This window comes from Sinohyriopsis cumingii, chromosome 16 (genome assembly GCF_028554795.1).
Source record: "Sinohyriopsis cumingii isolate HCF-2022 chromosome 16, ASM2855479v2, whole genome shotgun sequence".
Lineage (NCBI taxonomy): Eukaryota > Metazoa > Mollusca > Bivalvia > Unionida > Unionidae > Sinohyriopsis > Sinohyriopsis cumingii.
The window spans coordinates 84,380,887-84,395,209 of NC_142976.1; the positions used below are offsets into that span (position 1 = coordinate 84,380,887).

The following is a 14,323-nucleotide window of genomic DNA, read 5'->3' on the forward strand; positions in this document are numbered from 1 at the left end:
TATGGTGATCCTGTCTTTTATAGAAAGTACTTACCTTCAGTTTCAGACTCTAACCAGCTCTGGACCAGTTCAGTTCCAGCACTGAACATGATTTGACAGACTATTACAACATCCAGGATAGGGTACCTTGGTCACCACTCTAGTATACCCAATGTCTGCTTCTTGGTACACATAATACCAAAACAATAGTGACACCAGCCCCGGCACTGCCCTTGACTTTTAGCCTTACCAGCAGTCATGCTGATGTTCACCACTACTGCATCACTGATGCCCTTTCTGAATGATATTGGATGACCGGCTATAGTGACAGTCCAGTCCTGGATGCCTGAAATTGGTCAAGAATGATTGAGAATGTTTGATTGCATTTCTCAAGATAATATTATTCCAACAAGAAATGACTCATTCTCTTCCCCACTCTGGCTACTACACTTGTTGCACCTATCACAGGGGGCATTTGTCTGTACCTATAAACAGGTCTATGGAAGTATAGTGGACTGGCACTAGACAGTTCTGTCACAATCCCAGCTCCATCATTAACTGGTACATGCTTCAGCAATACCCATCCCTACCGTCCACTACCACTCCTCAACTGTAGATGATACAGTGAACACTAGCACATAACTGCATCCCATTATGGATGAAATCATTATTGTTCACTTTCCCACATAGCCTGTTTCACCTGTTCATTCACCACACCCCTCACAGAGGCTATTTTATCACAGCAGTTTATTGCAAAGATTCACATCCAGAAGTGCCATCTGAAGATATTGACTGAAGATTCGGACTTTGATTAAGGAGATCTTCAGCTTCAGCCTCCAGAGTTCTGTCTGCCACAGCCTTCTAACTTGCCTGTGGCCTCTCACCCTCCCAAATCCACCAATATCTTAGTCAAGAAAGACCAGCCATTATTCAAACAGTAGCCACCAGCTGGTTGAGTTGCATAATCTGCTACATTGCAAGGTTATTTACGATGCATGTGTCAACAGGCTTTCTGTTTTACTCCATTACAGTACAAATACAAGTGTAAGGCAGATGAGTTTTTCAGTGATCACTTTCTTTCATAATTTTGTATGTCCCCCTGTTAATACTGTACCCATATTTAACTGTCATCTCACGTCAAATTGCATCAAACACCTTCAATTGTGGATTTCATTTCTGCAAAATGACTGTTTTAAGGACTTAATGGACTTGCCAGTTTTATTATGGGGTTTGACTTTAAGAGGATCCACATCAGGTTCACATTCAAGAAATGAAATTAGGGGGACTGCTACTCTTTTCCCTGGGGCCCCAAGTGGCCAAGTGGTCTAAAGTGCTGTCCATTACGGATCACTGCCATCTCACCTCTGTCTGCATGGGTTCGAGTCTCGGATTCAGCCAATGTGGGTATGTGAGAAAGCTTGCCAGTGGCTTCTCGTGGGTCGGTGGTTCTTTCTGGGGTTTTCCCGGGTTCTTCCTCCACCATTAATACTGGCCGCCATGTATAGCCTATCGTGTGCTGAAAAATGGCGTTAAACCCTACAACAACAAAAAAAACCCTCTTTTTCCTAATCTGTATGAAAGGTTAGGATTTTCTTTATATTGTGGCACACATAAAAAAAATAAAAATATAATATGAAGTTGTATGTATTTAGCTGATTTTCTGGCAAATCCTTTTTGCGTCCTGTGATGAACCCTGTCTCAGTTGGTACCGTTTTCCAACAGTAATAATGCCCATCTTTCACTTAGAACTTTGCCCATCATTTGTGTTCTGGATGGGGGTGGGTGGGATGTATCCATGTCAGACAGACACACTCTAGTCATTATTTGCTGTTCATAAAAAAACTTCATCTGTTACAGGAATCAGCTAATATAGATGTGAAAACAGATGAAGTTAATGGAGAAGAAGAGAACTAATTCTTACAGCGGAATTACTGAAAAGAAGGTAGAATGGTCTCAGCGGTAAAAATGCAGAGAAGGGAGAATGGAGTTGAATATTGACACAGTTCATGTATAAAGATTTATATACATGTATATTGGTGATTTTAACATGTATCATCATCTCATTATTGTTATGTCATTATTTCCGATTCATCATCAAACTGGTCTCCTGAACTCAGAATTGTCTTCAATAGGAATTAAATTGAATTGATTTTATGTATAAAATGATGTCATCTTTCAGATCGTTCCATCATATCTTTTAGAACTCAGAGGAGTGTTTCCTTCTGTTAATAATTATGGCAGACATTCAATTACAATTTTATTTTTCTTAAAATCATTTGAGTGAGCAGAGGATGAGTGGAGATGTGAATGTGTACATTTAGAATTGAAATTAGTTTTGTCTATTATTCCTGTTATGCAAGTCATATTGCCAATAACTGTAATGATTGTTGATTGCATGATTTCATAATGAACCACAATGGACCAGGAAATTTGTTTCAGAAAGAGAATTCTGTGGTAAATAAGAAATCTGTATAATAATATTCAAATTAATTCCCACCTGTGCCTTAGTGAGCACATGGCCCATGTTTCAGTCAAGGCTTCTCAACAGATATGATCCTTAATGGGGTTTCATTTTGTGATATTGACATTGGCATGCCCTGCTGAGGAAAGCTGCCCAGAACTCAAAATTTTCTTGGAACTTACCAATATCGCATGCTTTGTGTCTTGATACCATAGAATATTAAGGATTAAATCAGTAATTAGTGCGACCATATAAGGAGAGATAATGCACCACAGAACTGGAGTGCTCATAACATAGAAAGGAGGAAATTTACACACTAATTTGTATATACACTTGATAGAGATGTTTATGATGCCATCATTGTGCACTTAGATGAGCTTCAGCCTCACAAAATTTACACATATTTTTTATGTTGAATATGGCAGATTATGAAATGATTTTGCTTGAATCATTTCTTACAAAATCTCTTTAATGTTTAGATTTACAGATTGGAAACATTGTATAACAGTTATGTGGAGATAACTCTGGCAACTAGTTGGACTATTTCAAGTTTATACGTACATGTGCAGAAATTTTGGGAAAGGTCATTTCGATTTTGCTTCGAATAATTGGAAACTGCATGGAAGCTGGATACGATTCTGCTTTTTCTTGGTACAGATGATTTTTGTTTGCCCCTGTATTTTATAGAAGAGGTATTTATCCTGTGTATCAAAAATGTATTTTCTACTTCATAAAGTTTGAAAAAAAATTGATTTGAGGTATAATATAACAAAGACACAATTTAAGTTTGATTTTCACATTTTTCTGTCAAAATTTTGAGTTTTGACCCTTGCTTGATTAAAAGTTTTACCGTAGCATTTTGAACCAAGTTTTATTATTTCTTATTTGCATGAGTATCATTGTCATTTGCACACATTTGTAATTTGTCAACGAAGCACATGCAAGACATGGCGTATTGTTCAGCATAAATTAACAATACAAAGATGACTAGAAATAGTTTTCATAATTAATTTTACTCATCCTTTGTTTTTATAATTTAGTAAAAGAATTTTTGACAAATTCTGTTGGATATAAAGCTAAAATTTGGTTTACAGTGTTGAGTATTTATTCTTCTTATATTTTAGAGAAATTTGTACCAAATAAAACCAATTTTTGTGAACAAGTTTGATCTGTCAAATGTGACAAAGGCTTAGAAAATCTTAGAGAGTAAATAAAAATGTAAATAGTTTTAATTTGTACTTTTTTATTTAGAATAGTTTGAATTGGCCAGAAAAATGAACCCTTTGGACATTTTAATGAATTTTAATATGGCACAATTTAGAGCTTGAATATAATAACAAGTTATGGATTGAAAACAAAATAGGTCTATTCTTCTGGTTTGCATTACCTTTTACCCTATCAGAGTTCATTTTGCCAGTTAGTACATATGGAGTGCCTGTGTGTACTGTATATGCTCCAATGCAAGCTCACTCAGAGTTATGTCTTTTGGAGATTGAAATTGAGTCTTTATTTGAAAGAGGGTTTGTCACTGTCTGTTGTAATGTTTGTTTGCAATTTTACCATTACTTTTGTCTGCTTAAGTACAGCTGATCATTTCAGGTAGATAGCATCCAAAAGTGTCCCATGCTTAAATATTGGGGACATTGGAAAATGTCTTTGTATTATTCAAACAAGTTGTACACAATCAGAATTCTGTTAAATTGTCAATCAGGGGACCACACAGAATTAGTCTTTATGACAGGTGTATACATTGTAGCTTTTTGTATCTGGAATCCTTTATAAAATGGCCCATTATTTTTGTCCCAAATTTTGTCACTCTTTGATGTGGGGCAAATTTTACTGTAATATTTTTTTGAACCCTGCCTTAACAGAAACTCAATATAGTGATCACTTTTGCATCTATGTACATGTCAGCCTGTTTGTCTATCTCTCTATCTCTCTCTCTGCCTCCACACTTGATTAAGGTCAGTGACCCAGTTTTTTAATTGGCTCAAAGTTTGTTTTTTTTCTTCTTTTTGCTAGGTCAAAGGTTGGCTTGATGAAATGGGAGCCTCTTGTTTTGATTAATGTAGAAATGGGACCTAAGGAATTTGTTCCTTGTATACAATTAGTCTTTAGATACAGGGGTCATTATAGCATGTTGACTGTAATTAGATTTTAATTTTTTGCGATTTAAAAGAAAACATGCAGAATCAATTATAATGAACTTAAATAGCATTGATGCATATATTCAACAATGTTGTTGCTTTATCTGGTGTTAATTTTTTAAAATGAGACTAGTTTTATCAGTATTAAAAGTAAATTTTACTACTAACATTTAAAATTATGATTGATCATCTATTTTGTGCATTGGGTTCTTGTTTTGTGAATCTTTTCTTAGTGGTAAAAAATGTTTGAATATAAATATATTTTGATAATTTCAAAACTGATCAATTAATGTAACAGATTTATGACAGAAGAATAATATTTATTGTCACTGCTTAATAGCTAAAGGTTTATAAAAACTTATTTGTATTGTCAACTGACTATTTTCATTTTGAGTTTAATATTTCTGAGAGTAGGTAAAAATATCCATTTTACATTTTCAGTATTTAATAGAGTAAAAAGTTTTTTCTTTATTTTTACAATGGTGTTATTGATAAAACGGTTCTTTTATTATTTTTGTTAAGTACAAGATTTTTCTCATGGATCAGTAACCAGTTGTTCAAAATCACATCATGTGAAGTTGCTCAAAAGCCACTTCATTTCTGCTTCATATTGTAATTCTGTAGATTTGCCTCCCTTATTAAAGTTTCGCCTTTTATTTGAAAATAGAAAGGATTACATTAGAACTTTGAATAAAAAAAAACAGCCAGCATTGTTTTTCAGTTGTTTTTTTTTAATATGTAAAAGAAGGTTATTCAAGAATATGTAAATTGCTTGTTTTCAGTGTTGGGGTGGGGGTTTGCACTTTTAAAAAATTAACCAGGAAAGCAATTATTTTGAAATAAATGGTTCAGAAAAGAAATCAGCAGTCTAACTCATGCTGATTGGTAGCATAACTAGATCTGTATTCTCAAACCTTCAAAGCATGACTTTGGAAATTGAGATTTGAAATAAAATATTTTAAATTAGGATAAATATATGACCTCCAACCATAGCAATAATGATTCTAAAACCATCTGTAAATATCTCTTTTAAAGTTAGATAGCATCACAGTTCTGGATATCACAGTTCAGCTTCAGTTTCATATACCATATACACTCATTTATTAATTGAGCCTAACTGCAAATAGCATGCACCCTGATCTACCATTGCACAGTATATTCATAGATGAGGGTCTTGAGTTGTTCGTTTGACTGATTATACCTTACAAGCAGCATAGACCCAGATCATGAGTTATTATGTGACAGCAGATCTTGGTATGTGCAGTTTGCAGTTGGACTGACTTATATGGGAGCATACATGGTTTTTCTTTTTTTTTAATTTTTTTAAAATAGATTCATGCACATAAAGAACTTAAGCAGACTTTCTGATCGAAGGTTTCCTTTTCAATCATGTAACTGATTCTTTTCTGATTACAATATGTTCTAAATTGTGAAAAATTACTTTCACAGCGGTGTTACCATAAACATTTTTCTGGATTTGTCAGTAGATACATATAGTTAAGTTAGGTCAAGAACAATGTTTATAATTACTCAAATCATGTTCATTTAATGAACAGTTTGTAAAATCTGCTGGAATAGCTGTATATAAATTGAAACCTTTTTTGATGTGTATTTTATGTTCGAGTGTAGCTTATAAAGAATGCATATAAATGTACCAAAGTGAAGCTTTTTCTGTATAATTTGCATGCTGTTTAATGATGTATTTCCTTATGGAAGCCACCGTATAAACTTGCTTACAAGTTGAGTCCAACGGCAAAGATCCAGATCTGCCATTGCTAAATGCAACAGCAGTTCTGGGACTGTGCAGTTTGTTAGGAGTAATCAGTAAAACAAACACAATAGAGCCAAATCTGCAGTTGCATTATGCTATGGTTGAACAGGATCTTTGTTTCTTGAGTTTGACTCTACTTATAAGCAAGTGTAGATTATAATTATGAAGAGATATGATAGTTTTTTTTTGTATTCTTACTGTATTTAATTAGGGAATAGGATATGATTTGGTGTGTAATGTGGCAGCTGGTAACAGAAATATAACAACTAGCTTTCTGAATAAATCTGATTTCCAAGATTGCATGTACTACATAGGGTCACTTAAAAAATATCTGTGAATTAAAGTATTGATTTCTAAGGTTTCCTGTGCTACATTGACTCACTTTAAAAATATCTGAATTAATCTGTTGATTTTCTAATGCTACATAAGGTTGCTTAAAAAATATCTGAGAATTAATCTGTTGATTTCTCAGATTGCCTTATTAAAATATCTGCAGCCATTGTAATACACCACTCAATTACTGTGGTGCAATAATTTTGATCAGATATTTTTTTGTAACATTTCTTTGTTACTAACAAAATGTACTTTAAAACAGGTTGTTCTTGAAGAATATTAGCTTGCAATTAGCAAGTTTGTTTTTCTAATGAAGAGTTTTTATGTCTGCCATAAGTTGGTACTGTGTATACTCGTTTATAAGACAATTTCATATGCAAACTGCACAGACACATGTCTTCTGTCATATCATGTGCTGGCATATCTGGGTTTGTGCAGTATTTGGAAAATGTCTTTAGAACAAACAACATAGCCCCTGATTTGCATGCACATTATGCAACAGCAGATCAGGATTTTGGTTTTTCTGCAGTTTGACTTGTAAGTGAATATATACAATATTTTTTATGGCAAGATTTTTCTCATCCATCTGATGTTACCAATTTTGTTTCTGTGCAATAACACTAATTATCCACCAACTACACTTATCAAAGGTTGTGGATGGCTTGTGTTTGGGGTAAGAAAGAATCCTATCAATTTCATGGTGTAAAAGCTCAGCAGTCAGGGTTACTGAAAGTTACAAAAAAAAACTGTTTATGATAGGATTGTACTTCAGTTAAAAAAAGAACCATATTGATACTGGATAAAGAGGTCATAGTTACTGACTGAAAAAAAAGAAATGGTTTCACAAAACAATGCTGTTCTCCATCATCTGTGGTTACCAAACTTTGTTCATGGCTTTCACTTTTGGTAAGGAGGAATCATGTCTGTTTTATGAGCAAAGTTGCTGTGGCTAAAAGTAAATGGTTTCCACACAGTAAAATTAGCTCTCCACCACATGCATTGCCAACCTTTGGGCACAGTTTGCCCATATGGTAAGGAAGAAGCCTACCAATTTTGAGGTAAAAAAATCAAAGGACAAGTTAGAAAGTGATTAAAGATGAGAACTGGTTTCCACATAATATTAATAGTTCTCCATCACAGACCTGGACCAGATTTTGTCAGTGGTTTACCCTTGACATGAAAATGAAGTTTATTGATTTTAGGGTCAAAGGTCGAGGCTGCAGTGACAGAAGTGGTTTCTGCAAATAAATTTCAGTTATTACACAGAGCACTGTTTACCAAGGGGCATGCATATTAATTTCCATTGTGTGGTGCTCTTGATGTATTTCTTTGTCATTATTATGCTTTCTAATGTGGCAGGAATCAGGGGATCAGCACCAGATATACACCTTACATTATGTCTGGGTACCAGCAGTGTAAGTCAGTTGTAAGAAAATCTTAAAGAAGAAAAAGATATTGGCCATGGTGGTAGCAGTGTTGCATTTATGGGCTCAGACAACTTGGCCAAGGACTTTACAACATCAAGGTGGTGGATCTTTTTTAAACAAGCCAATTTTTGTTCAGTAAACCAGTGCTAAGACACAGATCTAGTGGAATTTGATGGAACTGTAGTTAGCATGATGGACTAACTCTACCATTGTATAAGCCAGTATCGACTTTATGCTGTGTGTCATTGGGCAAGGCGCATTACCCAATTACTATAGCACTAATTACCTGTGTGCGTTGCAATGCATTTAATAAATGGCCAGATGATTTTTTTTTTGATAATTACTTTTAAAAAATTATTTATTAAAGGAATTGATTCTATGATAGCTAGCTGCCATTTATATTTTTGTTGATCAGATTTTACAAGTGAGACAACTTCCTAGGTTGCACTTGTTGTACATACCATTGTTTAGAGCACATCATCAAAAGATTAGCAATATTTCACAAACACACTGTTGACTATTTATTAGTCATTGGTCACTGGGCATTTCATGGTAGTTTACAGTGTAGAATGCATGTAACATGTACTGTTATTTCACGTGGCAAACAAGTTGCCTTTTTACAGTCCTGGGCATAGATCAGTGTGCCATCTTAGAATATGATTTCCCATACTGCTTAGTTTTTTTATCGAAAATAAGTAAATCAAATTTCAGTCACCCTCTACTTGGTGGCAATTAATTGATATTAAAAGGATGGGTTTACCTTGACCTGTCATGGTCATGGATCAGAGGAGCTTACAGGATGATCTGTCATCCATAGGTCCATTAGCACAAGCTTGTTATTGCTCCTCCTCCTAAACTACTTTTTATCGCTACCGGATGGCTTTTCATATTGACATTTTCTTTCACTAAAGCACTTTTTATGATGTCTAGTTGGTCCAGAATGGAAATGGTGTGAATCTGATATCCAATATGGCAACCATGGCAGCCATCATGAAATTCTTTACTTTGTTACCTTTACAAAATGGAAATTCATATCAGCATGGATATTTTCATCAGAAGACTTTATTGTCGGACCGTACATGAAAATTATGCTGATCTGACCACCAGTGTGAGTACCATTGTGATATTCTTAAAAATCTTGATACTGTTACGTCTTTTTTTTTTTAATGGAAAACCATTTTGACATGGGAATTTCATCAAAAGACTCCTTATAGTGTCTGGTAGTGATAAATGAAAATGATGCAAACTGACCCTGAATATGAATAGTTATATCAACAGGGGTTTTCACTGGTAGACTTCTTATGAGATGTAGTTGGTATTAAATGAAAACTGGTGCCATTTGTACATCTGCTATTACTGCCATGATGGCTGAATTGAAAATCTTGCAGTCACTACTCCATCTGAAAGGATGGTCATGTTGGCATGGGGATTTTCACCAAATGATGTATTAGGATGTTTACCTGTCTTAAGTGAAAATGATGCCAATCAGGCATCCAGTATGTGTAAAACAGCAGCTACTTTGAAAATATTTATATCACCACAGAATATCAGAGTTTTGACACTGCAGTCAAAGGAACAAATTGTCTTAAATATGTTGACATAGATGGAATCCTTTTGGCTAGTAGAGTGGCATTCCTTTGAGGGACTTTCTTTTTTTGTGTGGAAAAGTTGCATTGAACCTCTTTTTTCACATCCCTGGGAAATACCTTTAGATTTGCTAAATATACAATCTGCAACTTTGATTATGGAAAAAAAAGATGCATTGTCAACTTACATTTTATGCATTGGGCTCCTTTGTCTCTCAGAAAGATGCATGGGCATATCTGGCAGAAACTGTAAGACCAGCTATCTGTATTAAAGTAACATGTTCTTGAATTAATTTATTCTCTACCTCAACAGTGTTTTTCCATGCCCCCCCCCCCCATCAGTTTCTAAGAACCTGGAATGTTTTTAATAGCTGAACATGATATGTGCACAGATTCCATCTTTCTGATCTTGTTCTAAAATGTGACATTTGTTTATTGAGGGTGGAGTTGCTTGATACATTGTATAAAAGAATATAAACATGCTCATATACACAATAGTTTGACAAACTGTAATACTGGTAGCCTATTATTTTCTTGGAGATTTAAAAAAAATACTGTTTAAGTTATCTTTTTGAAATTATGCTTTATGGTTCTTATTACATAATGATTTTGTACAACTCTGGTGCTGATCTGTCAAGTTTATTTTGTTGTTTTATTTGAGTTTAGCATAAATTGAAACAGTTTGTGGATCAGTTTCCTAGGTGAATCTGTATACAATAGATTGAATGGTATTCTGTATCTATTAGGTGGTCTTCTGAATCCACTAGATCAAATGATCTTGTTTTTCCAATAGTCCAAGTGATATTCTGTGTCCAGTAGATCAAGTTGTATTCTGTAATTAAATACATCAAATGATCTTGTGTTTCCAATAGGTCAGTTTACACCTTTTACTTATTTGCATATTAATGTGTAAAGAATACAGTATTTGTTTTTGTAAAAGAGAATGTTACATAGGTGAGTGTACATGCAGAAAACTTTTGTCAAAATGTGGATAAAAAGGACAAGTAACAGTATAAATTGGTTTATGTTGCAGATGGAAGCTATCGTGTCATCCATGTTCCTTTAATGTAAGGTTGTAATGTTTAGAAAAATTTATAAATATGTACATGGTTTACAAAAACCAAAATAATCTTTTATTGAAATGATTAAGAACTCTACCCTTATCCATTTCTATCCATTAGGCTTCCAGAATAGCTAACTGTTATTACAGTGCAAATGCCTGTTTATGCTCAGTTGGATAATGTTTACATTTCATTTTTACTGCTTATTACAACAGGATTCAGTGTGTAAGATATGTTGTTAAATATATCTGACATTTTTGGCAAAACTTCCCAGATTTTTGCATACAAGTACATAAAGATAGATAATACAGCTTGATATACTGTGTGGAAATAGATTGTGATGTTTTTTTTTTAAAGGATCTACAGCAGCCAAATAAAATTACTTTGACTTGAAACAGTTTTTTTTAAAAGTGAAATGCTACTGATTTAAGGTTATCTTAACAAGCATATTTTTTTAATGGTGATGTTTATAAATTTATCAGCATTATCAGTAAAACAACCTGATGTGTAATGTTGTGTAATGTGTGCTGCAACAGTTTCTTGCCATATTTGGGTGTTTCTGTGTGATGCCACATTTGATGTTAAAATCATAATACATTAGTAAATTAAAACTACTAAAACTCTCATTTAATTTAAATGGTACTTTATGCATCACAGACAGCCAGGTGCATGCTTGTTTACATGTTTACCAATTTTACAAATGTTAATAGGCAGTAAACTAAGCTGAGCTGTATTTTTGTACACATGCTTACTTCTAATAGAGCTCTGACAACCAATTAGCATAGCCCCACTTTTTGTGCACACATGCTTCTAATAGAGCTCTGACAACCAATTAGCATAGCCCCACTTTTTGTGTACACATGCTTACTTTTAATAGAGCTCTGACAATCAATTGGCATAGCCCCACTTTTTGTGTACACATGCTTACTTCTAATAGAGCTCTGACAACCAATTAGCATAGCCCCACTTTTTGTGTACACTTTTTGACATGTAGCTCAGAAAATGTGTGTCAGCAATATAATGGGACTACTGTCAAGCTTGACTTGCTTATATTTACTGAAGAATTATTTACCTTTGTAATTCTTATTTCATTAAATGGCATGACACAGGATTAAATTTGAAGCATCACTGCATTTCAATCATTTATTCAAGAGAGAGAGATGTTGTGTCATCGTTTTGTTATGAACTTTACTCTGACAAAATGTATCAGCATGTAAGATTTCATCATTGTAATGAACTATCAAACCAGTAAAGTTCGTTGGAGCAACATTTTAGAAGGGTTTTGATACTTGCAATAAATGGACTTACAGCTCTGATTTTTTTGTCTTGCCAGCGTTAGCATAGGCAAGACCTACATATAGCTTTTCTGGGATCATTGTTGTCATCTGCACTGATGAAGGTTTTTCTGTGTATAGTTTTAAGTTCAGACGCTTGAAAGGGATAGTTATCAAACATGGACTGAAATACAAGGAACTTCTGAGATTTAATTTCCATGCACCCCTACATTTCTTTAGATCTTCAGGCAAGGTCAAGTTCATTTAATAATTTGGTTATGTTTTGGTGGAAGTATTTTTTGGTATGATTAATGGTCCTAAGCCCTGAAAGAAATCGCGATGATACTTGGACATTAGAAGCAGTACTCTGCACTTTATATTCATGCACTAGATCTCTCTCTCACTGACCCTTGTGTACCATCATATTCATTTGAAACTCTTGGTTAACCTTTTCGTTCAAGTTCCTCTCTTTGATGATAGATTGCAAACATGTTGTCATACTGGGGCTGTACTTTCATATTCACGTACTCTTGCACTCCAACCGACCATTATGGAAAGTCAAGATCATTTAAAAGTGGAAACCTATCTCATAATCTGTATTAAGCAGGAGAGCAGGCAAAACATGCAGTTCATTAGAAGATGGAGTTCTTCTTGCATTTTCAATATTATTTATAGCAAATATGCAATGGAAAATTATGGTCTGACTGTTATCAGTCTAGAAAAATAGCTGAGAAAACTTTCATTTATATTTTGCATAAAAATTATCTGTCTAGCGTATTGGGGATGTATGTTGCTCTGCTGGCTGATATAGCGAAACCTTTCTTATAGGACACGAAGGACATGTTCATTATAGACACTTTCAGGAATTTCCATTTAAAAGCTCTATTTTATTGTCCCTTCTATACAGGTCACCTCTTGTAAGATGAACACAAGACATTTATGCCTTAACTTCAAAAGAACAAAATCCAAACTAAACATCAACCTAGTGTATGGTTTACACTTTGAAACTGTTGAGCTACACTACTGGATTTTACCTGAATTCTCTGTAGATATCTCGATTATGTTGATGATTTAGATGGTATATTCCACAAGGCATTGTTTGAGAAAATGATCTGGAAGCTTCAGTACACAAGTTAATAGCACATTTGAGAAACTTTTAAATATAAATGATATGTGCCTATTAGAGACAAAATTGTACTGTACATTGACTACCCAACAGACCTGTTTCACTATTTATAGAAAAGTATGAAGAGAGATCAACTATGTCTGATATTGTAAAGTAAGTTGATGTAGCAGAATTTATGATAGTCAATTTTGTTTGTAAAAACTTGCAACATTTTTCACTCTTAGTTTCATGTTCAGTAGAAATAAATTAAACTTGGAGAAATCAGTATTGTTTTATTTTTTCATATATTCTGTAATATTGAAACATTCCTTATGGTTTTATAATTTATCAAAACTGTTTTTCTACACATTTGTGCAGGAGTTTTTAAACTGGATTTGTACATTTTTGTTCATGATTAGCAGACGTGCCTTTTGGAAGTTTAAGGAACAAGTCTGTATACCTCCTAAATGTGCATAATTTCATGCTTGTAAAAATCTGTTATTTTTAATCTCGTGTCTGTACAATTTCTGGTTGACTCTTTGAAACTTGTATTAAGGTTTCATTTTTAGTTTTTAATTTTGTCCAAGTGCAACCGTGTAAGTGTAAGAGAAACTTCATATTTCCTTTTGAGAATTTCAAACTGAAATTTATACTGTTTTTTAAATTGTTTATAAATCAGTGTGCAGCTAGATGATTCATTTTAAGCATTTTCACATATTGTTTTCTTTGAAAATTTCCTATATAATCCCCTTAAACTGAAATTCAAAAAAATAAAAATAAATGTGGCCATATATTTCCTTTTAAACGTTTTTAAAATATAATTTTTTCATTTACATTTCAAATGTTGTTTAAAACCCTAAAACAGTATCTTTTGTGATATATCTACTTTTCAGAAATAAATGTCTTGTTTGCTTTTACAATTTCAAATAAATATTCCTTCAGATAATGGCATTTCAACATGGACAAATATTTATATTTTGTTCAAATCATGTTAAATATTGCTCCATAATTTTTTTCCCCCATTGTCCATTATTGAGTCTTCATGCATTCCTTCAAAGGTTGAATTGGAATTAATAATATTTAAATCAGTTTTTAGACTTTTAATTTTAGATGTACATTATTCATCAGTTTTCTGATGGAACAAGGTCCGAAAATTTTAATTTCCTGAATAGTTGTAAG

The 14,323-nt window shown here is 33.6% G+C and overlaps 1 protein-coding gene across 3 annotated transcripts in view; it reads left to right on the forward strand.

Moving 5' to 3' along the window:
* The window catches only part of LOC149780924 (uncharacterized), a 49,324-nt gene extending 35,894 nt beyond the window's left edge, over positions 1–13,430 (forward strand). For all 3 annotated transcript variants that reach the window (XM_089938024.1, XM_089938026.1, XM_089938025.1), the window contains one exon: positions 1,837–13,430. In XM_089938024.1, coding sequence (XP_089794150.1) covers positions 1,837–1,893 — 57 coding nt within the window. In that variant the 3' untranslated portion in view covers positions 1,894–13,430. The remainder of the gene's footprint in view (positions 1–1,836) is intronic.
* Positions 13,431–14,323: the final 893 nt, after the last annotated feature.